Here is a 27,026-nt window from a genome sequence, read left to right as displayed (position 1 = left end):
ACACACACACACACACACACACACACACACACACACACACACACACACACACACACACACACACACACACACACACACAATGTTGTCTTAATTATCAAATGTTGAAACACACCAACATTTATTGTAACTTCTTGTTATGAGTAGTACCTCTCTATTTGCATGCGTTAACCTTGAGAACACAACTTTGACTACATTGGTAAAACTTGAACTCTAAATCTCGTGGTCCTCTAGCGACCTGAGACTGACACCTACTGTCATGCATATGTAATAGCCTATCTATGCACACAAAACCCACGTGTCACGCTAGTGTTTTTCCCCAAAGTGCATTCGGGGAGCATTATCACAAGATGCTGCTGTAACTTAATCAATGCATTATATAGATTGGTTAATGATGATATAATGATTTATAACTTTAATCCTGCTGCTATCTGTCTATCAAACTCAATCTGGAAACAACGGCCTCACTGCCCTCGAGTGGCCTGCCTTGGGCAGTTCCCGTTATTTTTCTATAATTAAGTCACTAACATCATATTTATTTTTTTCGGATGACAAATAAAAAAATATTTAATATCTTTATTTTGCTTTCTAATTCGTCCTTTCTCTTATTTATTGCATGTTTTTCTAGGGACATGTGTGGACAGGCTGAAAAAACGACCTCAAGTGATCAAATATGAAACAAATACCCTTAAAAAACGATATAAACTATCTCCAACAAGTTGTTGTTCACATAGTGTTTTCATGGCTTGTGCACTTCCTTTATCACATTGTATTTTTTTAACAGCTGAATAATTTAAATAAATTATGACAGAACTTGAAAACTAGACCAAAACAACCATACATGTGCAACTTTCATTTTGTTATTTAGAAAAGCTCTGAGCAGATGAAGTTCCAGATCAGCAGAACCAGAACAGTGGATTGGTTCTGGTGGTGGACCATGCAGAGGTATGGTCGCTGTTCCTAACGTATTCTCATATTACTGTGATTATAACGGGTCACCCTCAGTATTCATTCACGTTTTGTGCTTCATTTCTAGCACAAGAAGTACGGCAGCAGGAAGACTGTGGGCCTCAGAGGTCAGGTGGGGGTCCGCTCTGACCCCGAGGTGGGGGCCTGAGGAGGAGGGGTGGATGTCGGGGCCGCAGAAGGTGGTGCTGGTGACGGTGGGTGACCGGGTCGGGCGTGGAGGGCCAACAAGGATGGCTTCGGTTCTGGAGCTATTGAGCTGCAGGAGGTGAGCCGTCATCCAGGCCTTTGTCTCCTCCAGGCCGGCGCAGAGTGTGGATAGGGCCGCAGAGGGGGGGGGCTTTGTTTTGACGTGGAGTTGGGTGTCATCAGCGTAGCAGTCGAAAGACATTCAATGCCGACGTGCGCGTCCGGTTCATGGAGACGCGGCGGTGGTTGGCAGGTGCTGCGGGGTCAGAGCTGGGCTTTCTGGGTAGTGGCCTGATGGAAGGAGTTCTCAGAGGCGTGGGGGCACGGCCGGGCCGGAGGGACTGGTTGATGGTTTGGGGGATCATGGGACTCATTGCAGTGACTTCCTATCAGGGCTGAGGGAGAGGGGTCCAGGTCCCAGGGGGAGGGCTTCGTCTTCCTTAGGACGGGTGAGGGTTCGGGTTCTGAGTGATGTCCGTGGAACAGCAAAGGAGCTGAGTGGTCCCGGACTGAGGGTCTGCGGATGAGACTGGAGATGTAGGAGGGGGGGAGGGGGGGGCTGGGGAGAAGAGGGGGGGGGGGGGGGGGGGGGGTAGAGGGGAGGCCTACAGCGAGCCCCTCAGTGACACACGGCCCCGGTTCTACCCCCACATGATCATCCACAGCCCTGGTGACTCCAAGCAGCTTTTCTCACCCGTAAATCGTCTCCTCAAACCTCAGCCCCCTACAGTCAGCGACAGGGCCTTCTTCTGAGGCTTTGTCTGCTGTGCTCGTCAGAAACACATGTACTGGAGGCCCTCATTCAGGCTCAGATGAAAGCCTCTTCTTTATATCCAACACAAACCAGTCCTCCTCTGGCCACACCATCCTCCATGGCGGCATTATTGGATATACCACTGTTGGACTAAGCTTCAATTCACCCACACCAAACTCTTTCGCTATATCATTCCCCACCCGACCAAAATGATTCCTCTCACACTTCCCATAAACCCAGCACTCTTTCAACACTCCTTTTGTGGGGTGAGACTCACTGTGCCCTCGCAGATTAGCCCAATAGTTCCCCATCAAATGTTTCCTTCTCAACTCCAGTGGCATGTCCCCCATGTCTACCTGCAGAGCAGGCACTGGTGATGGTTTAAAGCCCCGCTGCATACCCTTAATGCCTTGGCCTGGATCACGTCCAGCTGTCTCAAGAGAGACACTGTGGCTGAACCATACACTACACACCCATCATCAAACACAGATCTGATCATAGCTACATATATGGTCTTAAAGCTGAACAGCTCGCTCCCCAACCCCTACCAGTCAAACATCTCATCACATTCATTACCTTTTTGCATTTATCCTCTATCTTCCTAATATGGTCTGCCCATGTTACCCTAGAATCAAAAATAACTCCCAAATATTTAAATGAGCCAACTCTTTCCAACTCTTTCCCATACATCCTCAATTTCATCCCATCCTCAATTCTTTTCCTAGTGAAAAATACAGTTTGAGTTTTCGCTACCGAAAATCTGCACCCCCAGTCAAATCCCCACTCTGTCACCCCATCACCCCATCAATTGCAGAATGGACTTTACTAATTATATGCATCACATTTCTTCCCCTTTTCCACAAAGCCCCATCGTCTGCAAACAGAGAACTTCCTGTATCCTCTGGTACCTTTGAAAAAACATCATTTATCATTTTATAAACAATAAAGGACTAATTACACTTCCTTGGGGAGTGCCATTCCCCACCATATACTTATTTGACAATTCAGACCCAATCCGGACATGTATTTTTCTGTCAAACAAAAAAATCTTTATCCAGTTAAAAACCCTTCCACCTACCCCCATCTTGTACAACTTAATTAACAAACCTTCCTTCCACATCATGTCATATGCTTTTTCGATATCAAAAAACACTACCACCACCGACTCTTTGTTTGCCTGTGCTTTCCGTATCTCATTTTCAAGCCTTACCACTGCATCCATTGTATGTCTCCCTTTTCTGAAACCACTTTGACCACTTGTCAACAACCCTTTCTTCTCAAGCTCATACGTTAACCTTTCTGTCACCAATCTCTCCATTATTTTACATATGTTAGACGTTAATGCTATTGGCCTATAACTAGAAGGTGTACCTGGATCTTTCCCTGGTCTCCTAATCTGAATCACCACCGCTTCCTTCCATACACTTGGTAACTTTCCCTCCACCCACAGTCTATGATATAGTTCTAACAGTTCTTCCATTCCTCTTTCTCCTAAATGTTTTAACATTACATAGCTCACCTGATCTCCCCCTGGAGCTGAGGGCTTTGCTTTTTTAATTGCTCTCACAAGCTCTGCCATTGTAAATCCATCATCTATTTTCTCCCTAGAATCTACTCTCCTAACTAGCACATCAGGATAATTACTCAAAGTAACTTCTCTTCTCCTTCTCCCTTCCACTGTCAACTGATCAACACTATGCACCTCAGCAAAAGACTTGGCCATCAAATCAGATTTGATATATATTGCATATTGCAGTTTGCTCCTCTAATGTAATAACTGGGTACTCCCACTCTCTTCTATCTCCTCCCATCTTCCTCATCATTCCCCACACTTCTCCTACCGGTGTTGTTCTTCTTATCTTACCACTAAACTGTCTCCAGGTGACCCTCTGTGTTCTCTAACTCTCTTTACCAGTGCCTGTGCCCTCTGATACTCCACCACACTTTGTGTATTATGCTCTCTTTTAACTTTCTTAAATGCTTTTTTTCGGGCTTTAACTGCCTTGGATCACTCCTCTGTCCACCAAGGAACTAACTTCCTATCCCTTCTACTTTTACTTCTTGGAATGGATTTACTTGCTGCAGCAATAATTGCTGATGTAACACTGTTATTTACTGTGTCTATATCCCCACTAGTAACAACTGAAACCATAACTTCTTCACTGACCAACTTAAATGTACCCCATTCTGCTTTACTATACACCCATTTCTGAATTCCATTTCCAACATTCACTTCTCCTCTTCCTCCTACTGAACAAACTAACACATCGTGGTCACTACCTAAAGATTTACCTGTCAAAACCTCCCAGTTACTGATCCCTGCCAAACTTACTGACACCATTGTCAGATCCAACACGGACTCATTACTTGTTCTTATATCCATCCTTGTCCCCCTCCCATCATTCAAACAAACAAGATTCTTGTCCTCCATTAACTCTTCAATCACTTTTCCATTCGTGTCTGTGTGATTCCCTCCCCACATTGTGTTATGAGCATTGAAGTCTGCACACCATATTATCTTGTGTCTTTCTATACCTTTAATCCTAACTATCTTATCATTCTCTAACCTTTGACATGGATTATAGTAATTAACAACAACAAACTCCTCCCCCCTCCCATACCTCCACCACTCTACACTCTTGTTCCGTTCCTATTTCTAATACCCTGTATGATATACCTCGCTTAATAAATGTTACCCACCCTCCACCAGCCCCTTCACCTTCACTCATGTCTCTTCTTATACCTACATATCCATAAATAACTAAATCTAACACTGGTTTCAAAAACGTTTCTTGAATGCATATTACTTGTGGTTTTCCTTTCATTTGACTTAAAAAATATTTAAACTCCCGGCCATTTTCCACCCAGCTCCTAGCATTCCACTGTAGGGTTCTCACCATGGTTATGTTTTCTCACCGGCTCCTGACTACTCTGTGTATTTATCTCGGCTACCAAAGCCTCCCATTTTAACCCTTCCATCCCCAAATAATCCTTGGCTGCCTTAGCTATTATCTGTATGCTCGTTGTCTTTGATGTGGAGTCTCTAGTTGAGTTTATCACTGCTGCCACAAACATCCCCACCTGCTTCTTATCTCCCCACACTTTGTTCCCATCGTGCTGCTCTCCCATCGACTCCCTCGTCACTTCCCTTCCGCCCCCCCAGGCTGCTACCAACCCCTGACTCTTAGCACCTTGCCTCTGTTTTACCACCTTCACTGCTCCTGCATAGGTCCCTTTGTCCAACACTTTTACCTTCATGTTCACCCCCACAACTACAACATTTTAACTTGGCCCCCTCACACTTCCCATACTCATGATCCCCTGAGCATTTCGCACACCTCCTCTTTTCCTTACAGATTTTAGCGATGTGCCCAAATCTTTGACACTGAAAGCACCTCATTGGCTTATGTATGCCCTCACATAGAAACACAGGAACCCTAGAAATACTCTGGTAATACTTCTCCTTTAAGCTCCACCAATACAGAATCACTAATTTCCTTTTCAGGGCCCCTTGTCATCCTCTTAATACTAATCACGTCTATGCCTTTGGCCACCAAGTTCTCTTTAATCTCCTGCTCCTCAATATCCAGAGAGATTCCTGTTATCACCCCTTTGCAACGTTTCTCTCTCTGCAATCCAACCTGCACCACCTTCACCACTTTGTTAACACCAACCATTGTTAGATTCTTTGTCAGAACTATGAAGCTCATCCGAGCAACCAATCAACAGATTTCCATCTCCTAAAACCCTAACAAACTTTATATCACCGCACTTTCCTGTCAACTCCTTTGTTAGCTTTAACGGGTTCATTTTCCCTATGCCTCCCTCCTCAGCAAACCGGACTATCATTTTGACATCTACCTTTTTCTCAACCCCCTCCTCCTCACTTGAGTCACTCACCATCTCCGTTTCGATACCATCTACACTATTAAATGTTCTCGCTCTTTTAACATCTTTACCTTCTCTTCCCTGAATCTCCCCTTCTCTTCCTTCCTCGCTACTACTACGGCCTCTTCCCCTACACTCCCCCTTTTCTCCTACCTCCCTTTCCTCCCTCCCCCTACCTTTACTCCCTTTGGTCATCCGATAGAAAAGACGGGAACAATTATAAAAGAGAAAGAAAAGAAACGGGCACCTTTCCGGATACAGGTGGTCGGTCGGAACCCGCCTCCAGAACACCACCTAACTCTAACCCCCACCCAGTCATACCCTGTTCCTTTATTTCCTATGAACCACAATCACACAAGTGCAACAAAAAAGCTCAAAAAAGTTTGTCTCTACAACCGGAGCAGCAGCTTCTCGAGCAGCGACCGACCGCGTTCCCTCGCACACACCTCCTCCCAGGTTTTCCTCACCGGCTAGAAGTTATTCTATGATGAGAGAGAGAGAGAGAGAGAGAGAGAGAGGGAGGGGGAGGGGGAGGGGGAGAGAGAGAGAGAGAGAGAGAGAGAGAGAGAGAGAGAGAGAGAGAGAGCTTCTCTTGACTTTGTGAGTTTATTATGCAACTTGTTTTGCCTCAGATTGAAACAAAAGGTTTGATTATGGTTATTTCCTGGTTGAAGATTTTCACATTGATTTCAATTTCAAACATTTGCATATCTTTTAAGTTAAATTAACAGTTATGCAGGTAGGCTGAATTACAGGTCTGAATAGATATGCATTCTCATATACATGTGTGTGCACATGTATACATACATGTGCACATACACGTGTATGAGAATATGAGAAGTATATGAGAAAAAAAAATCAATTCTCTATTTATGGTTTCATAATGACTGAGTCACCGTTAAAACAAATTGGTTTCAGCTCTAATGCTGTTACTGTCTGTAATATGTTTCTATTTAGATTATTTGTCAGGAGATTTTGTTATTATTGTCGGAGTCTGGTTTTAACTAATGCTGGGCTTACACCAAACGATTTTCACAGTCACAGACTAATAACTGCAAGAGAGGATTTTGCGTTGGATCATGTGTGATATTTAACAAGGGTTTTGTATTAGATTTGGCGGGTGGAGATACAGCAACCACAGGATGTCTGTTAACTTCCTGTTCGGGTTTCACACCTTTCTTGTCAGCAGCACAAGAAAAACAAACTTGAAAAACAAAAAACTGTACTATTATTCGGATACAGGGTTCTTCCCGTTCATTTCGTCCCACCCCTAGTGCTAATAATGTAGTGGGCTGGTCTGGAGAGAAAATGCCAGGGCTGAATTTTCCTCCCAGTCCACCCCTGGGCTGGGTAGAAGGGGGTGGATGTTGTCTACCTTCGTTGTGTAGAAGGAGATGAAGCTGTTGCTCCGCTGCTGCGTGTTGTCTGAGTGTAGGGGCTGAGGTTTGAGGAGATGATGTACGGTTGATAAAAGCTGCTTGGAGTTACCAGGGCTGTGGTTGATCATGTGGGGGTAGAACCGGGGCCGTGTCACTGAGGGGCTCGCTGTAGGCCTTCTGATGTTCCCGCTAGGCTAGTTTGTGAACAGCCGGTCCTGAGTCCTCAAACGCCGCTCCCCGTTCACTTCAGCAGTCGTAGCTCACTGGTGTACCGGGGGGCTGAGCGTGGGAAGGGGACGGTTCTGGGCTGGACTGGGGCATGGCGGTCCAGGAGGGGGCTGAGGGATGAATTGTAGAGATCCACAGATTCAGTGACTGAAGGGGGGCTGGCAGCGAGAGACGGAGGAGGTCAGTAGTCATGGGGACTGGGTTGATGTTTTTAAGGTTCCTGAAACTGATTTGTCTGTTGGGCTTTTTTAAACATACTCGCGTGACGTGTCGTTTGGAGGCGAGAGGATAATGACTAAAATAAACTAGACACCTAACAGTGTATCAGCAGAGTGCAATGCTTCTAAACTTTTAATCAAACGTGCAGACAAAGTTCAACTTCATAAAGTAAAGTTCATTCATGGTGCGTGCTGCTTAAATGTAATGCATGGCAGCGTGCAGGGTCAACGACACGTATCTCCCAATCATATAAATATAATATTGTGGAAATCGCATTAAATGGAAAGAGACAATTTCTCACGTTGAGCACACAAATGCGTGACTCGTTTATTTTCGTTAGAAAACGAAAACCTTAAACTAACATTTAATGGGACAGCGATCCCTGAACAATCAAGACAGAGTAAACGATATGCATACAACAGTGTAGATTCTAGAACAACACTTAACAACATAGGTGAAGGTGAATTATGATATATGTATTCACTACTATATAATTAACGAAATCATAGGCTGCAGGCAGTCTGACAGATTTTTTTGTGTCTTGTGAACAATTATCCCAAATCAGCCTTTTCTGTTTTTCCCAAACGGGGGTACCATGAAGGAAATATAACATGCCTGATTCTTATTACAAACAGCTCATTATTTTCCTCTGAGGAACCGCCACTGAGCTAGAGAGAAGACCAGAGAGAAGAGAGAGGAGGAGGAGAAGAGAGAGGAGAGGATGGAGAGAGGAGAGCTGGCAAGACAAAGCGACAGTACTCACACACATGGGGAGTATCTTTACATGTAGTCACTGTGACCTTTGTGTAACACATGTTGGGTTGTTGTATATTGGAGATTAATTTACTGGTTCATCAACTAAAACTTTTAGATTTCTTCAATGATTTAAAACGTTCCATCAATCTCGAAATCATCAAAATAAGGGTTTTAGAAATGAACAATTTTATTTTTTGTATTACACTTATTTTTACAGAAGCAGTATTTATACTGAACACTATTTGACTGGAATCTATCTATTCCCCTGAAATGATCCATTACAATGATAATGTAGGCCTACGCATTACAATATTTGCCTTTTATTTTTATTAAAATCACAAGGGTAAGAACATTGAATTGTTTTGTCATTCAATATTCAGAAGTTAAAACCAATAGAAATGTTAAAAAAAATTATAATTATTTATATATGTTAATCCTCTAAACATGTTCTACATAACTGCAACAAATGTTATATCTTTAATCTTTTATATCTTTAAGCGTAAAATAAATAAAGGGAAAACAGACACATAAATGGAGTGTAATATACCCTTTATAAAGGGTTATATTACACAACTGCAGGGTTAATTCTTGCAAATATTCTCCTCGTTAAATGACAGCAGTATGACATTAATGCAGACGTCTCAGATCTCACAGTAGAGATTCTAATTCTATTCTAATTCAGGATCCAACATTAGTTGTTTTGGTCGTTTGATTATTTTATTATCAAACAAAGGTCCTAGTCTGTTTGATTGACAGGTGAGATGATCAGGGGGGCAGAGTTTCTACCTTCTTCATGATCACATGGATCGAGGATTGGATAGAGAGGCTCAGTGAAGGTGCAGCCATTAGCAGAGTAGATATGAACCCTGGCTTCCACATCATAGAAGGAGACCAGACCCTCATCATAATCAACAAACACCCCCACCTTCTGGAGCTCAGCTCTCAGAGGGAGACGGACAGAAGGGTCATCACTAAATACCAACTCATTATTGAAGTACCAAAGAGTCCAGTAACCCGTCTCAGGGATCCTCGAGGTCGGATCTTCTCTGTCGATGGACTCTCTGGCCACTCCTAACCCCCATGCAGTCTTGTCTTTAACCTGGACCTCAAAGTAAAATTTCCCTGAGGAGAAGTTCTGCCTCGTGAGAACAAATGTATCCTCTGTAAATCTCTTAGGGTTGTCTGGGAGTTCCTTCTCTTCACCTCCATCATGTACTTGTTTCCCATCCTCAGACAGGATGAGACTGGGATGAGCTGTATCAGGATCCAGAGTCACATCTACTTCATACTGCTGGACCCTCTTCAGTTCAGCATCATCAGGCAGCTTCTTCATCTCCATGTTCAGTGTCTCCTCCAGCTGATCCAGGGATCTCCTCAAGGCCCCTACGTATGACGGAGGACGGACCTCCACCGTGGTCCAGTCCCTGGTGGGTGGAGGATCCTTCAGGGATCTGAAGGTCTGGAGGAAGTGGAGGTGGTCTTCAGTGTGTGAGAGCCGCTTCACCTCTGAGCTTCTATTGGTCAGATCTTCTATTTCCTGCTCCAGCTCTTTGATGAGGTCTTCAGCTCGTTTCACTGTGGATTTCAGTTTCTCTTGAACCGTTTGGTTGAATTCATCCCGGCCCTTTTCAACACAGCCTATCAGAGCAGTGAAGACCTGCCCACCATGGGCTATCTCTCTGTCTGCGTCTTTGTTGCTCAGTTCCACTGTGTCTTTGATCTCCTTAATCTTTTGTTTTCTCTCCTGGATCTTCTGCGGAACGTCAGTCACCGTCTTCCCCAGCTGGGCCGTCTTCACTTCATATTCCTCCTTTAGAGGTACAACAGGATGGGACTTGTGGTCTGTCACTGTGCACAACAGACACACACACACCTGTTCAGTCTGGCAGAAGAGCTCCAGAAGTCGGTCGTGTTTCTTACACATCCTGTCTTCCAGACGGTCCATAGGCTCGACCAGCCGATGTTTCTGCAGGCCAGCGACTCTCTGATGAGGCTCCAGGTGGGTTTGGCAGTAAGAGGTAAAACACACTAGGCAGGACTTCACAGCCTTCTGCTCGGTCCCAGTACAGACGTCACAGGGAACATCTGCTGGTTCAACACAAGGCTGCTCTTTTACTCGTACGGTTGTTCTAAACTGAGCAGCCAGCTCTGATAAGAAGGTATTGACCCGTAAATCAGGTCTTGTGTTGAAAAGCTTGTTGCAAATAGGACATTTGTACTGGACTTGTTCATCCCAGAACTTTGTAATACAGGTTCTGCAGAAGTTGTGTCCACATGTGGTGGTAACTGGACTGTTGAACACATCCAGACAGAGTGAACATGAAAAGTTCTCTTCAGACCAGGAAGTCTTAGCACAGGCCATTCCTAGACACAGAGGACAATGTTCATGTATTGAGCAATAAAAGATTTCTAATTCGATAACGGGAAGAGAGGATTTAACTTTCTCAAAGTTGTGCTGTTTTACTTACTTGTTCTTACTGTCAGACTTTTTGTTCCAAAATGCGTTTTATTTTCTCCTGAACGGTTGAACAGCTTCGACGTGGGTTGCTTTGGTTTCGTTTCCTCAACATGATGTCCTCTCCTCCCTAACACATGGCTCCTCCCTTAACCCTTGGCTCCGCCCCCATGAACACACTCAGACTTTGGTGCATTCAGGCACTGTGTAGGCTACTTCAATGCGTTGATGTTTTCTCTTCTTTGCGGCATTCAAATATGTTTAACTTGGGCTTGGGCCTTCCTCGGGATCCTCTCTGCTCCTCTGCCCCCACACTAGCCCTCCGCACACGGAGCACACTAGCTCACTCAGAGCAGGACTTTCACTTCCCTAAACATGTTATCTGTGATAGGGCTCCTCAGTGTTTCTATATACCGCCCCTCCTTCTGAGCGTCCGCGGGGCGTCCGGGGGCTACTGGTTAAGGAGGTGGACCGGTAACCGGAGGGTGACCGGGTCGAGTCCCGACCGGTAGGTGAGCTATGTGGACGGGGGGAGTAGTTGTGCAGCACTCTCCTCCGTCCTCGTCCACAGAGGAGGTTCCCTTGAGCAAGGCACCTGAAGCCCCCGGGCTGCACTGCGGCTGCCCACTGCTCCGGGAACGCCGGGGTACCCCCCGTGTGTGTGTGTGCCCCCGTGTGTGTGGACCTCTGTGTGTGCATGTGTTCACCGGCTACCCGGATTTCCCCCTGAAAGAGTTGGGATAACTTAATTTAACTTAAACCAAAGATATGTGTTCCGAAAATGGCCCTTAAAGCAGTACTTGAAGACGTTCACATTCAGCCTTGGTGCAGGATTACAGCCTCTATGAGCCAGGCCCACAGTGAGCTCTCCACAAACGGGACGTTTTTAGAGGCGGGTCAAGGTTGAGGCTGGGGGTGGAGGGTGGGGGGGCGGCCCCCAGCAGCTTGAGGCCCCGGGACCATGCGCTCTGTTTGCAGTGGATGTATCGCAATGGCGAGGCGCACACAGCCTTTGGCCGTGTTCTGTAAATATTCTAGAACACTCGCCACGGTGTGGTGGTGGTGGCAGTGGTGGTGGTGGTGGTGGTGGTGGTGGTGGTGGTGGTGGTGGTGGTGGTGGTGGTGGTGGTGGTGGTGGTGGTGGAGGTGGTGGTGGAGGTGGTGGCTGTGGTGGAGGTGGTGGTGGTGGTAGTGATGGTGGTGGAGATTGTGGTGGTGGTGGTGGTGGCGGTGGCGGTGGAGGTGGCGGTGGTGGAGATGGTGGTGGTGGTGGTGGAGGTGGTGGTGGTGGTGGTGGTGGTGGAGGTGGTGGTGGTGGTGGTGGTGGTGGAGGTGGTGCCTCGCGGGCAGTGCTGAAAACCAATCCATGATTTTCATAGCAGAAGTGCAGTCAGGATTTCCACTGCTATTTACTTTACATGGCTACTAATTATCCAAAAGCTTGCACTTTAATTTATGCAAGATGTTACAATTCTTCTCAATAGTAAGATATTAATATTAGCGGCAAAACGCTTAGCAATTTGGAATATATGCGGTTTACATTCTGCCTGCTTGTGGCATTATTTAAAAAAATATTCAGCGCTTGGCCTTTCATGTCGGACATAAATAGGCTCAAAACATTTAGATTTCAAGCCTCAGGTTTTGCGAAGGTGTTTAACGGGGGCCTCAGAGGTCAGGTGGGGGTCCGCTCTGACCCCGAGGTGGGGGCCTGAGGAGGAGGGGTGGATGTCGGGGCCGCAGAAGGTGGTGCTGGTGACGGTGGGTGACCGGGTCGGGCGTGGAGGGCCAACAAGGATGGCTTCGGTTCTGGAGCTATTGAGCTGCAGGAAGTGAGCCGTCATCCAGGCCTTTGTCTCCTCCAGGCCGGCGCAGAGTGTGGATAGGGCCGCAGAGGGGGGGGCTTTGTTTTGACGTAGAGTTGGGTGTCATCAGCGTAGCAGTCGAAAGACAATCAATGCCGACGTGCGCGTCCGATTCATGGAGACGCGGCGGTAGTTGGCAGGTGCTGCGGGGTCAAAGCTGGGCATTCTGGGTAGTGGCCTGATGGAAGGAGTTCTCAGAGGCGTGGGGTCACGGCCGGGCCGGAGGGACTGGTTGATGGTTTGGGGGATCATGAGACTCATTGCAGTGACTTCCTATCAGGGCTGAGGGAGAGGGGTCCAGGTCCCAGGGGGAGGGCTTCGTCTTCCTTAGGAAGGGTGAGGGTTCGGGTTCTGAGTGATGTCGGTGGAACAGCAAAGGAGCTGAGTGGTCCCGGACTGAGGATCTGCGGATGAGACTGGAGATGCAGGAGGGGGGGGGGGGGGGTGGGGAGAAGAGGGGGGGGGGGGGGGGGGGGGGAGGGGAGAAGAGGGGGGAGGGGGGGGGGGGGAGAAGAGGGGGGAGGGGGGGGGGGGGGGGGGGGCAGGGGGGCTGGGGAGAGGGGGTGGGGGGAGGGGGGAGGGGGGCTGGGGAGAGGGGAGGCCTACAGCGAGCCCCTCAGTGACACGGCCCCGGTTCTACCCCCACATGATCATCCACAGCCCTGGTGACTCCAAGCAGCTTTTCTCACCCGTAAATCGTCTCCTCAAACCTCAGCCCCCTACAGTCAGCGACAGGGCCTTCTTCTGAGGCTTTGTCTGCTGTGCTCGTCAGAAACACATGTACTGGAGGCCCTCATTCAGGCTCAGATGAAAGCCGTGGAGGGCAGCAAAAGAATCCAAAGGCTCCCGGTGAATGGCAGGTATTTACTGAACAGAATCCCTTTACGTCAGAAGAGAACAACTAGCTCCGCTAACGTCAGTGCTTGGGGCTTCTTTTGTTGCTCGACAGCAAACCCAAGGCCTTGGAGCGCGACGTCACAGAGATGGACCCTGCACTCCGGTTAATGCTGCAGGAGAAGGAGAGGGCCGTGATGACGCTGCAGGAGACTGTGGAGGTATACTCACAGGCATGGCACACACACACACACACACACACACACACACACACACACACACACACACACACACACACACACACACACACACACACTTCCGGTTCACACACACATCCAGCACAGAGGCCCCACTACTTCCTGTCTGGGACTGGAAGTACAAGCGATCAAAAGTGAAAGTGAAAGTATGGTTGATGTTGGGTTGTTGTATATTGGAGATTAATTTACTTGATCATCAACTACAAACTTTTACATTTCTTCAATGATTTAAAAAGTTCCATCAATCTCGAAATCATCAAAATAAGGGTTTTATAAATAAGGAATTTTATTTTTTGTATTACACTTTTTTTATTACGCTTTTGGAATGGAATCTATCTATTCCCCGGAAATGATTCATCACATGATAATGCAGGCCTACACATTACAAATATTATCCTCGTTAAATTGCAACAGTATGACATTAATGCAGATCTCTCAGATCTCACATAGTAGAGATTCTAATTCTATTCTCATTCAGGAAACAACATTAGTTGTTTTGGTCGTTTGGTTATTTTATTATCAAACAAAGGTCCTAGTCTGTTTGATTGACAGGTGAGATGATCAGGGGGGCAGAGTTTCTACCTTCTTCATGTAAATATGGATTGAGGAATGGATAGAGAGGCTCAGTGAAGGTGCAGCCAGTAGCAGAGTAGATATGAACCCTGGCTTCCACATCATAGAAGGAGACCAGACCCTCATCATAATCAACAAACACCCCCACCTTCTGGAGCCCAGCTCTCAGAGGGAGGTGGACAAGAGGTTTATCTCTGAATACCAACCCATCCTCGTCGTAGTAAAGAGTCCAGTAACCCGTCTCAGGGGTCACCTCTGTCCCACCTTCTCTGTCGATGGACTCTCTGGCCACTCCTAACCCCCAGTCAGTCTTGTCTTTAACCTGGACCTCAAAGTAAAATCTCCCTGAGGAGAAGCTCTGCCTCGTGAGAACACATGGATACTCTGTAAATCTCTTAGGGTTGTCTGGGAGTTTCTTCCTCACAACTCCATCATGTACTTGTTTCCCATCCTCAGACAGGGTGAGCCTGGTATGAGCTGTATCAGGATCCAGAGTCACATCTACTTCATACTGCTGGACCCACTTCAGTTCAGCATCATCAGGCAGCTTCTTCATCTCCATGTTCAGTGTCTCCTCCAGCTGATCCAGGGATCTCCTCAAGGTCCCTACGTATGACGGAGGACGGACCTCCACCGTGGTCCAGTCCCTGGTGGGTGGAGGATCCTTCAGGGATCTGAAGGTCTGGAGGAAGTGGAGGTGGTCTTCAGTGTGTGAGAGCCACTTCACCTCTGAGCTTCTATTGGTCAGATCTTCTATTTCCTGCTCCAGCTCTTTGATGAGGTCTTCAGCTCGTTTCACTGTGGATTTCAGTTTCTCTTTCACCGTTTGGTTGAATTCATCCCGGCCCTTTTCAACACAGCCTATCAGAGCAGTGAAGACCTGCCCACCATGGGCTATCTCTCTGTCTGCGTCTTTGTTGCTCAGTTCCACTGTGTCTTTGATCTCCTTAATCTTTTGTTTTCTCTCCTGGATCATCTGCGGAACTTCAGCCTCTATCTTCCCCAGCTGGGCCGTCTTCACTTCATATTCCTCCTTTAGAGGTACAACAGGATGGGACTTGTGGTCTGTCACTGTGCACAACAGACACACACACACCTGTTCAGTCTGGCAGAAGAGCTCCAGAAGTCGTTCGTGTTTCTTACACATCAAGTCTTCCAGACGGTCCATAGGCTCGACCAGCCGATGTTTCTGCAGGCGAGCGACTACCTGATGTGGCTCCAGGTGGGTTTGGCAGTAAGAGGTAAAACACATTAGGCAGGACTTCACAGCCTTCTGCATGGTCCCAGTACATACGTCACAGGGAACTTCTGCTGGTTCAACACAAGGCTGCTCTTTTACTCGTACGGTTGTTCTGATCTGAGCAGCCAGCTCTGATAAGAAGGTATTGACCTGTAGATCAGATCTTGTGTTGAAAAGCTTGTTGCAAACAGGACATTTGTACTGGACTTGTTCATCCCAGAACTTTGCAATACAGGTTCTGCAGAAGTTGTGTCCACATGCGGTGGAAACTGGACTGTTGAACACATCCAGACAGATGGAACATGAAAAGTTTTCTTCAGACCACGAAGTGTTAGCACAGGCCATTCCTAGACACAGACGACAAGGTTTATGTATTGAGCAATACAGATTTCTAATTCGATAACGGGAAGAGATGTTTTAACTTTCTCAAAGTTGTGCTGTTTTACTTACTTGTTCTTACTGTCAGACTTTTTGTCCCAAAATGCGATTTATTTTCCATTGAACGGGAGAACAGCTCTTTGGTTTCGTTTCCTCAATATGACGTCCTCTCCTCCCCTAACAAACCCTTAACCCTTGGCTCCGCCCCCACGAACACGCTCAGACTTTGGTACATTCATGCACTGTGTAGGCTCCTTCAATGCGTTGATGTTTTCTCTTCTTTGCGGCATTCAAATATGTGCAACCTTAAAAAGATTGGACACAGAGAGCCCGGGAAAAAAATAAACTTTTTGATTCAGTGGTGAGTTGTGTTGCGACTAACTGAGAAAGAGCTGTAAGAATTCATTTGACTTGATTTTGACTGTGCCTAGTATTTTCTCCACAGTCTTAATATAAAAACACGAAACAAACGGAGAAGGGAGGGGGCGCGGGAGCAACTGTTAGGGCGCACCGATACCGTCACCGTAGTACCCACGGCAAAGCAATGCACGGCAGTTAATTCCATTGATTTAAAAGTAGGTTTACCTAGAAAATTCACAAATTATAAGATGGAAGATTTACTGTATTGTTAATAAAAGTATGGTGGGGATCGCATGGAGCAGCAACATGTGAGAACTGTGACTCAAATAAGCACATAAGATGCAATATCTGCACATAGTCAAAAGGGAGGAGCACCAAACATATAAGCTGTAATAACCATAGAGTAATAACTGCTCATGACAACCAGATGGCAGCATCATTACACATATGAGGAGACCGGAGGCGGGCTCTCAAAACCATAGCCAATCAGAGGACGTAGGACGTCATATAGGCCACGCCTACTCTATACAGAGCAGGACTCAGAAGAGGAGAGGTCAGAGATACTAGAGGCAGGTTACCTTGGATGCTCCGCTAAGCGTCGCTCCGCGTGTATATACAATTCCCCTCCTATTGTTTCATGTTTACCACACCGAAACCAGGCCAAATGAAGTGAGCTAAAAGCGATCCTGACTGGAGTACCTTTTCTGAATAACGCAACACGACGCGTTTCCTCGAGCTCTGAACGTGGAGAACTTTATTCACAAATAATTGATATTAACCCTCCCACCCCCATACACATATTCCTTCACTAGTTATGTCCTTAATAACTGAAGGGAGAAATTGAAATTCATGATATTAATGATACTGAAGTCATAATATTAAGAGAGAAATAAATAAAAATCCAAACTCTGCCTTATTCTTTTGTTTAAATGTGACCTTTTTTGATTTGTTGCGGCTGTGGACCACGGCGCCGGGGCCCCCCGGGTCCGGGCGGTCTTCAGCGGCCCTCAGCATTAAAGATACCTCCAGCGGGAAGTCCGTCAGCCGCCCTTCAACCGTCTGAACCACAGAGAGTAGATAGACAGAGGGAGCTAGTCCTGAAACACTCAAACCCAGCTGGTCTCGGCTACAGAGCCAAGACGAGGAGAACGGCAGTCCTCCCAACAGGTTGATTGATTCAACATGAGCATGTGATCGCCATCATAAGCAGAGTCGTAACCTTACTGTAGGTAATAACACGATTAAAGCTACTCACCTCCTGTGTCATTGAGACCTTGGCCATGGGGATGTGCTTTATAGCGACCTAAGCAACAAAGACACAAGCTCACTGCTTTAGTGTTTAACAGAGGATGCCGTGAATCAGACACGTATGTGCTTCCACAGAGTGTGGCTTTGTGGCGTCACTCTTACAGGCAGACGGTCCTCTTTCCGGCAGCCAGCAAAGACCCTCCCGAAGCCTCCCTGTCCCAGCTGCTGCAGCTCCTCGTACAGAGCGTCAAAGTCGGCTGAGACCACACAGACCGTTAGTGAGTCTATTAACCCATCCATCCCTCCGTTCAGCCCTTCATATCTAACCCTCCATCTGTCTGACCTGTGCTGCAGGTCGTCAGGCGGGTCCTGCAGGAGGAGGAGATACGGGGGGAGCTGTGGTCGGAGCGCTCAACACCTCCAGACGAGCTGAGTCCTCTGTCAGCTCCGTCTGTGTCCCGGGATCCGGCCGGAGACCCCGCCCCCCCCCCGGGGTCTACACGGGCCTCAGAGGGGTCCTCCGGCCCCCCAACAGCCTCCACATGGGGAGGGTGTTGCCCTGTGGTGGTCCTCCACCTCTTGGAGGGGCTTGGGCCTTCCTCGGGATCCTCTCTGCTCCTCTGCCCCCACACTAGCCCTCCGCACACGGAGCACACTAGCTCACTCAGAGCAGGACTTTCACTTCCCTAAACATGTTATCTGTGATAGGGCTCCTCAATGTTTCTATATACCGCCCCTCCCTCTGAACGTCCGCGGGGCGTCCGGGGGCTACTGGTTAAGGAGGTGGACCGGTAACCGGAGGGTGACCGGGTCGAGTCCCGACCGGTAGGTGAGCTATGTGGACGGGGGGAGTAGTTGTGCAGCACTCTCCTCCGTCCTCGTCCACAGAGGAGGTTCCCTTGAGCAAGGCACCTGAAGCCCCCGGGCTGCACTGCGGCTGCCCACTGCTCCGGGAACGCCGGGGTACCCCCCGTGTGTGTGTGTGCCCCCGTGTGTGTGGACAAGGTCACTCCTCTGTGTGTGTGTGTTCACCAGCTCCCGGACGGGTCAAGAGCAGAGACAGAGAATAAAGGATACCTTAACTTAACTTAACTTAACTTCATTTAAATTGGAGGAATATGCCTCCAATGTTCTAAATGGGCTGTAGACTGGCAACAGATAATCCACAACAATATTAAAAACAATAATTGTAATTGTTGACACACCTGAACATCTTTGAAAACACACACACTCGCACAAACACACACACACGCACAAAATTAAGGGTTTAGAAATAAACAATTTTATTATTTGTATCACACTTTTTTTTATCACAGAAACAGTATTTATACTGAACACTATTTGACTGGAATGTATCTATTTCCCTGAAATGATCCATTACAATTATAATGTATGCCTACACACAATATTTGCCTTTTCTTTTCATTGAAATCCAAAATAAAAAAAATGTGTCGGAACATTGAATTGTTTGGTCGTTACATAATCAGAAATTAAAACCAATAGGATTGTTAAAAAAAAATATTATGTATACATGTTAATCCTCTAAACATGTTCTACATAACTGCAACCAATTTTATATCTTTAAACATGTAAAATAAATAAAGGGAAAACAGACACATAAATGGAGTGTAATATAACCCTTTATAAAGGGTTATATTACACAACTGCAGGGTTAATTCTTACAAATATTCTCCGCGTTAAACGACAGCAGTATGACATTAATGCAGATCTCTCAGATCTCACATAGTAGAGATTCTAATTCTATTCTAATTCAGGAAACAACATTAGTTGTTTTGGTCGTTTGATTATTTTATTATCAAACAAAGGTCCTAGTCTGATTGATTGACAGGTGAGATGATCAGGGGGGCAGAGTTTCTACCTTCTTTATGTAAATGTGGACGGAGGATTGGATAGAGAGGCTCAGTGAAGGTACAGCCAGTAGCAGAGTAGATATGAACCCTGGCTTCCACATCATAGAAGGAGACCAGACCCTCATCATAATCAACAAACACCCCCACCTTCTGGAGCTCAGCTCTCAGAGGGAGATCGACAACAGGGTCATCATAAAATAACAACAGACCATTGCAGTACAAAAGAGTCCAGTAACCCGTCTCAGGGGTCAACTCTGTCATATCTTTTCTCTCTATGGACTCTCTGGCCACTCCTAACCACCATCCAGTCTTGTCTTTAACCTGGACCTCAAAGTAAAATCTCCCTGAGGAGAAGCTCTGCCTCGTGAGAACAAATGTATACTTTGTAAATTTCTTAGGGTTGTATGGGAGTTTCTTCCTCACACCTCCATCATGTACTTGTTTCCCATCCTTAGACAGGATGAGCCAGGGATGAGCTGTATCAGGATCCAGAGTCACATCTACTTCATACTGCTGGACCCTCTTCAGTTCAGCATCACACTTCTTCCTCTCCATGTTCAGTGTCTCCTCCAGCTGATCCAGGGATCTCCTCAAGGTCCCTACGTATGACGGAGGATGGACCTCCACCGTGGTCCAGTCCCTGGTGGGTGGAGGATCCTTCAGGGATCTGAAGGCCTGGAGGAAGTGGAGGTGGTCTTCAGTGTGTGAGAGCCGCTTCACCTCTGAGCTTCTATTGGTCAGATCTTCTATTTCCTGCTCCAGCTCTTTGATGAGGTCTTCAGCTCGTTTCACTGTGGATTTCAGTTTCTCTTTAACCATTTGGTTGAATTCATCCCGGCCCTTTTCAACACAGCCTATCAGAGCAGTGAAGACCTGCCCACCATGGGCTATCTCTCTGTCTGCGTCTTTGTTGCTCAGTTCCACTGTGTCTTTGATCTCCTTAATCTTTTGTTTTCTCTCCTGGATCTTCTGCGGAACGTCAGTCACCGTCTTCCCCAGCTGGGCCGTCTTCACTTCATATTCCTCCTTTAGAGGTACAACAGGATGGGACTTGTGGTCTGTCACTGTGCACAACAGACACACACACACCTGTTCAGTCTGGCAGAAGAGCTCCAGAACTCGGTCGTGTTTCTTACACATCCTGTCTTCCAGACGGTCCATAGGCTCGACCAGCCGATGTTTCTGCAGGCGAGCGACTCTCTGATGTGGCTCCAAGTGGGTTTGGCAGTAAGAGGTAAAACACATTAGGCAGGACTTCACAGCCTTCTGCTGGGTCCCAGTACAGACGTCACAGGGAACTTCTGCTGGTTCAACACAAGGCTGCTCTTTTACTCGTACGGTTGTTCTAAACTGAGCAGCCAGCTCTGATAAGAAGGTATTGACCCGTAAATCAGGTCTTGTATGGAAAATCTCGTTGCAAATAGGACATTTGTACTGGACTTGTCCATCCCAGAACTTTGTAATACAGGTTCTGCAGAAGTTGTGTCCACATGTGGTGGTAACTGGACTGATGAACACATCCAGACAGATGGAACATGAAAAGTTCTCTTCAGACCAGGAAGTTTTAGCACAGGCCATTCCTAGACACAGAGGACAAGGTTCATGTATTGAGCCATTATATATCATTATTTCATATTAAGTTAACACTGGCAGTTAAAAAAGGCTTGGCTCCAGACCTTAACCTCATAAAACCACCAAGTCATGTGACTCGGGGTCGGGCAGACGAACCAGGCCGACGAGTTCACCTTCAGTCAGAGCCAACAAACACTTACAGCAACGCGGAAGTTAAGTCCACTGAATTAAAAATAGTTTTACCTCGAAAATTCACAAAGTATAAGATGGAAGACTTACTGTATTGTGTATAACAGTATGGTGGGGATATAACCCCCCCCCCCCCCCCCTTCCTCATACAAATATTCATTCACATGTCATATTAAAGTACTTAATAACTGTATGGAGAAATCTAAATGCATGATATTAGTGATAATGAAGTCATAATATCAAGAGAGAAATAAATAAAAATCCAAACTCAAGATGATAAACTCAAGGTTTTAACTACGCCTCAAAGTTGTGTGCTTTAACTTACCTAGTTGATACTGTCTGTCAGACTATTTGTTCCAAACTACTTTTCCTGAAAGAGAGAACTGCTTCCACGTCGGTTGGCTTTGGTCTCTATTAACCTTAAGTTTCGTTTCCTGAACAAGGCGTCCTCTCCGTACCACCTGACTCCTCCCCTAACACCCGGCTCCTCCCCTAACACCAGGCTCCTCTCCTAACACCAGGCTCCTCTCCTAACACCCGGCTCCTCCCCTAACACCCGGCTCCTCCCCTAACAACCGGCTCCTCCCCTAACACCTGGCTCCGCCCCCACAGTTCACTGACGTTTCAAACGTTCACACCCTGAATGTGGGTGCATTCAGTAAAGGCTGCTTAAAATGCGTTGATATGTTCTCTCTTCTTTGCGGCGAACAGGGAGGGGTTAGACAGTGTTTAAGGATATATGTGGTAATGGAACAGGGAGGGGTTAGACCGTGTTTGAGGATATATGTGGAAATGGAACAGGTAGGGGTTAGACAGTGTTTAAGGATATATGTGGTAATGGAACAGGGAGGGGTTAGACAGTGTTTAAGGATATATGTGGTAATGGAACAGGGAGGGTTTAGACAGTGCCTGTATCACTGCCAGTATCGAACTCTGCTCAGGAATCAAGTGAGTGAAGCGTTCCCAAAGTGTCTTGTGTTCAGGGGAAGTCCCCATCTGATCAGGATCCATGATCAGATGGGGATCCATGATCTGCATGAAGGGAGACCCAGACGACCTCTGATAGGACCGTCAGGTCTGTGTTGGACCGTCCCTGAGATCTGTGACCCAATCACCTGCTCACGTTGCCAAGGCGATGGCACTGAGACCAGGCATGCATGGCTTCTGACGAGGACTGCTGTAATAAACCAAAGAACTCTGATAAATCCCTCTCAATCGTTGTGAACAGAGTTAGGGATAGGATCGAATCAAAAGAAAAAATATCTATAATTTTAATTTTCATTAAATTGAATGAGAATTGTCTGCTTACTATTTAGCAATTCAGACGAAACATATTGAATACCTATAAGGTCATTTAGGGGCCGGTGGGAATGAGGAGTCTATCAAAGGGACGCCTCCAGCTTGGTAGTAGACAGTGGAGATCGAACCCAGCGCCCTTTGTCTGGGGGACCTAACACCCCACCCAGACACTAAACGGACATCTCAGTCTGACCTCCAGTGTCCTCTCTACCCCCACGGGGGTCACGGAGCCCCGTGGGGGCAGAGAGCCCCGCTGCCCGCTGCCGAGGCACCACCGCCGCGCTGTGGGCAGCGGGCAGCGGGGCTCCGGCGGGAGACAAGCGCGGCCAACAATCCCTTTCTCCTCCATGTCGCGGTTCATGTACTTCGGGGAGCCAGAGCCAAAGTTCCTTTCACCCAATTCCTTCTCAACCATGGCTGAGATAACCCCCACTACGAGTCTCGTTGTGGCAGTACAGCAGCACGGTTATCCAAATAACCGATCGTACCGATAACGCCATCGGGGTGGCGACCACCCTTGCCCACGAGATGGGTCACAACCTGGGCCTGTCTCATGATGCTCCAGGCTGCGTCTGCCGGTCCTCCCAGCCCCAGAGCGGCTGCATCAAGGCCCCGTCACATGGGTAGGGAGATCCCCTGCCTTCTCTGAGCCCTCAGCACCACACGCGACGCCACAATAAGAGCTACTCCATCCACGTTTATCTATTGTATATATTTTAACAGTCTGCTGGTTTATTATCAGAAAAGCACAGACCTTTTGTAACATTTTAACCTCCGTTAAACTCGTCTCTAGCTCTTAAAGTTGAAACTTTGTGAGCGGTGTGTTTCTAACAACCTGGCACTGAACATCACCAAGACCAAGGAACTCATCCTGGACTCCCGACGGAGCAGAGCCCCCCCTGCCCCCCTGTACATCAACGGTGACGGTGTGGAGCGAGTCCACGTCCTCTGCTGATCCCTCCTGGTCGGTCAACACCTCGGCGCTGGTCAACAAGGCCCAGCGGCGGCTACACTTCCTGAGGGCGCTCAGGAGGGAGCATTTAAACACACGGCCGCTGGTGACCTTCCACCGGTCCACCGTCGAGAGCCTGCTGACCCGCGCTGTGTCAGTGTGGCCCTCAGGCTGCACGGAGGCCGACAGGAAGAGACTGCAGAGGCAGTCACTGGCCGCCCTCTGCCTTCCTGAAGCACCATCTAGGGCTCCCGCTGTCTCAGCAGGGCCAGAGGCATCCTGAAGGACCCCCCCACCCCGGCTACCGTCTCTTCAACCTGTTGCCCTCTGGCAGGCGCTTCAGGTCCATATAGGCCAGAACAAATACACTCAGGAACAGCTTCTCTCCCAAAGCTGTCACCATACTGAAATCACATCTGCACTGATGTTTGTTGTCTGTTTGTGGTCTTCACTGTGTATTTAAGTTTGACTGTGTATTTAAATCTTTATTTAATTACATTTTTATTGATATTATATATTGCTTTTGTATATTATTGTATATTATATATTCAATAACATGTGTGCACTTTTATGGAGCTGCTCATTGCATTTCGTTGTACTTGGTTCAATGACAATAAAGCTTTATATTCTATTCTATTCTATTCTAAAGAAGAAATAAATTGTTTATAACTTAAAGGGGGCCCAGGGCCGTTGCACCAAATCCTGGGCCCCTATACAAGGGTACTGATGCCCCCCCCCCCCCCCCCCTGCGCTGAATTGGGGGGGTAGAGAACAATTGTTGACGGGGGGGGGGGGGGTAGGGAACAATTGTTGACGGGGGGGGGGGCCGTGTGCGACTCCGAACACTATGGGCTGGTGGGTGATTCGATTTATTTATTTTTTTATTTTTTTGGCCAAGGGCCCCCCCTCTGCCTTGGGCCCCCCCACGACTGCCTCACTTTCCCCATCAGTCCGTCGGCCCTGCACACACACACACAATGCATTTCGCTGCTAAAACAACAACTTGGGCTGCTTCTGGGTGGATTTTGACTGGGGTGTGGGCAGGACGCAGGGTTGCCAGGTCCTGCCTGCAAAAAACGTCCTGCCCACATCCCGTTCAAAATGTTGAACGATGTTGATTTAACGAGGCAGGGTTATTTGAAACAATTTATTAAATAAATATTTGCGAGAGGTCATTCCATCTCCTGAGTTTGCTTCCCAATTATGTCTAGTGTACACCCCTACTGTCCACAAGTACCCCCCCCCCTTCCCCATATGGATTTGGATCATTGTTGCCACGTCCCAGTGGTGGTGGTATCATATATATGAAAGAGGGCATTCAATTATGATCATTTAGGAGGCCGAAGCCCTAAAGGAAGTGATGCAATAGGTGACAACATTTAAGCAAGCTGTACCTTGGCGTCTCTTATATATCAAAGGGGGTCTCAAAGGACGCACATACGCTTTAACCTGTGGCTCCAGCCATACAGGAAATGACTCAGCAAGTGCTCCATCTCGTTGCACCTCACCCAGCGGCTCGCTCGCTCGCTGAAGTTCTTCCCAGACCTACACCCTAGCCATCCAACATGCATGTCTGAGAATCAGGCCTCTCTTTAATAATGACAAAAAGTTATGAGAGAAATACACATTAACTTTTTGTTATCTCATAAGCGGCGTGGTGCCGGCTCCTTTTGACCTTTTGACCCCAGACTTCTGGGGGAATAGCTGAATCAATTCATTAGTCAATAAGAAGTATGTGAATATCTTCCCGGTGGCGTAAGAGGGCGAACAAGGTGTCCATCAGCATCTATGCTTCCAGGCGATTGCAACGGTGCCACACATGAGCATATTCGAACATGTTTAATGAGCAGCTATTGATTTGCTTCCCGATAGAAATATGTGAACAATTACATGTTATTTAGCATCTACACGTTGAGCTGAGTCCAATGACACCAAGCATGACACTCTAGCAAATGGTAACATGTATTTGACATGGTACACCTATGGTCTGGGGCATGATCTCGGTGTGGCAAGAGGGCGAGCTTGATCTCATTGGACTCAGCTTAACGTGTAGATGCTAAATAACATGTAAATCCCCATCGGGAAGCAAATCTATAGCTGGTCATTATTGATAAAGGCCTCCAAAATCGACAGCTAATTACTGCCCCGAAACATATTCAAATATGATCATGTGTGGCACTGTTGCAATCGCCTCGAAACTTTCTAATTCAATAACAGGAGGAGAGCTTTTAACTACTCCTCAAAGTTGTGTTGTTTTACTCACCTCGTTGTTACTGTCTGTCCGACTATTTGTGCCAAAATGCGTTTTATTTTTTTCGCCTAAAAGAGAGAACTGCTTCGACATCAGGTGGCTTTTGTTTCTATGAATGTTAAGTTTTGTTTCCTCAACATGACGTCCCCTCCTCTCCTCCCCAAACACCTGGCTCCTCCCCTAACACCTGGCTCCTCCCCTAACACCTGGCTCCTCCCCGAACACCTGCCTCCTCCCCTAACACCTAGCTCCACCCCCACGGCTCAATGACACATTCAGTAAAGGCCGCTTAAAATGCGTTGATATGTTCTCTTCTTTACGACATTCAAATATGTTCAACATTAAAAAGCCTGGACACAGAGAGCCAAGAACAATAGAGAAGAAAGATGATATCAAGACATTTATAGAATGTTCCCATTCACATTATGATTCTTCGTCATTACTATCCAACCAAACATCCTTCACATTCACCGAGCAAAGATTATGAAAGTCCTGCCCTCGGTCGGACCCCGAGGGCAGGCCCCCCCTTCCTGCACTCGGGGTCCGACCGGGCCAAGTTTCGGGGTGGGGGTACCAGGTAGGCCCTAGCATAAGGTATTCAAATTTCAGGGGGGTAGGACCTTCTTATCTCAAAAAAAATTCTCTTAGGGCTAGAACTCCCAAACCTGGATATGTCGTTCTCGGGGCCCCGGGAAATGTGTGTAAACATTTTAGCATCTCTAGCTATCTCGAAAAGGCCGGAGAAGGGGCGTGACCTCCAACAGTACAGTAAATGTACATAAGACAGAGGTTAGTTTCTAGTCCCCGTTTTTTGTGTGATGGAGCTGTACATTTGTGGCTTAAGGTGTGTAGACACAGCTGGCCTGTGGCCACGTTTTTGAAGTCTGGGGTCAAAAGGTCAAAAGGAGCCGGCACCACGCCGCTTATGAGAGAACAAAAAGTTAATGTGTATTTCTCTCATGACTTTTTGTTATTGTTAAAGAGAGGCCTGATTCTCAGATATGCATGTTGGATGGCTAGGGTGTGGGTCTGGGAAGAACTTCAGCGAGCGAGCGAGCCGCTGGGTGAGGTGCAACGAGATGGAGCACTTGCTGAGTCATTTCCTGTATGGCTGGAGCCACAGGTTAAAGCGTATGTGCGTCCTTTGAGACCCCCTTTGATATATAAGAGACGCCAAGGTACAGCTTGCTTAAATGTTGTCACCTATTGCATCACTTCCTTTAGGGATTTGGCCTCCTAATTGATCATAATTGAATGCCCTCTTTCATATATATGACACCACCACTGGGACGTGGCAACAATGATCCAA

At 47.2% G+C, this 27,026-nt stretch overlaps 2 protein-coding genes across 4 annotated transcripts; one reads left to right on the top strand and one right to left on the bottom strand.

Annotated features, from left to right (window-relative positions):
• The first annotated feature begins 875 nt into the window (after window positions 1-875).
• Window positions 876-18,963, top strand: LOC115560151 (uncharacterized). Of its 2 annotated transcripts, XM_030379478.1 has the most exons (6): window positions 876-942; window positions 1,034-1,073; window positions 12,503-12,589; window positions 13,643-13,748; window positions 17,748-17,857; window positions 17,938-18,963. In XM_030379478.1, the coding sequence occupies exons 1-6, from the start codon at window positions 881-883 to the stop codon at window positions 18,271-18,273; spliced, it is 741 nt and encodes a 246-aa protein (XP_030235338.1). In that variant the 5' UTR covers window positions 876-880; the 3' UTR covers window positions 18,274-18,963. The 2 variants fall into 2 exon arrangements, with proteins under 2 accessions (XP_030235338.1, XP_030235339.1); XM_030379479.1 differs by lacking the exons at window positions 876-942; window positions 1,034-1,073; window positions 12,503-12,589; window positions 17,748-17,857 and adding an exon at window positions 13,238-13,553.
• Window positions 13,809-21,657, bottom strand: LOC115560132 (E3 ubiquitin-protein ligase TRIM39-like). Of its 2 annotated transcripts, none has more exons than XM_030379453.1 (3): window positions 21,541-21,643; window positions 20,544-21,034; window positions 13,809-15,453 (listed from the first exon to the last, which is right to left on the bottom strand). In XM_030379453.1, the coding sequence occupies exons 2-3, from the start codon at window positions 21,030-21,032 to the stop codon at window positions 14,317-14,319; spliced, it is 1,626 nt and encodes a 541-aa protein (XP_030235313.1). In that variant the 5' UTR covers window positions 21,033-21,034; window positions 21,541-21,643; the 3' UTR covers window positions 13,809-14,316. The 2 variants fall into 2 exon arrangements, 1 of the variants encoding a protein (XP_030235313.1); XR_003979684.1 differs by lacking the exons at window positions 13,809-15,453; window positions 20,544-21,034 and adding exons at window positions 15,786-15,944; window positions 16,048-17,394 and having other exon boundaries at window positions 21,541-21,657.
• Between the last annotated feature and the right edge of the window lie 5,369 nt (window positions 21,658-27,026).

Source organism: Gadus morhua, chromosome 15, assembly GCF_902167405.1.
Source record: "Gadus morhua chromosome 15, gadMor3.0, whole genome shotgun sequence".
Taxonomy (NCBI): Eukaryota; Metazoa; Chordata; class Actinopteri; order Gadiformes; family Gadidae; genus Gadus; species Gadus morhua.
This window is presented reverse-complemented; position numbering and strand designations above follow the sequence as displayed.

Coding starts and splice junctions, on each gene's coding strand:
- LOC115560151 (XM_030379478.1), top strand. CDS start 881: ATGAAGTTCCAGATCAGCAGAACCAGAACAGTGGATTGGTTCTGGTGG. Junction 13,749..17,747: donor CGCTGCAGGAGACTGTGGAG/GTATACTCACAG, acceptor TCACTCTTACAG/GCAGACGGTCCTCTTTCCGG. Junction 17,858..17,937: donor CGGCTGAGACCACACAGACC/GTTAGTGAGTCT, acceptor CCTGTGCTGCAG/GTCGTCAGGCGGGTCCTGCA.
- LOC115560132 (XM_030379453.1), bottom strand. CDS start 21,032: ATGGCCTGTGCTAAAACTTCCTGGTCTGAAGAGAACTTTTCATGTTCC. Junction 15,454..20,543: donor TCTTCTGCCAGACTGAACAG/GTGTGTGTGTGT, acceptor CAGACTGAACAG/GTGTGTGTGTGTCTGTTGTG.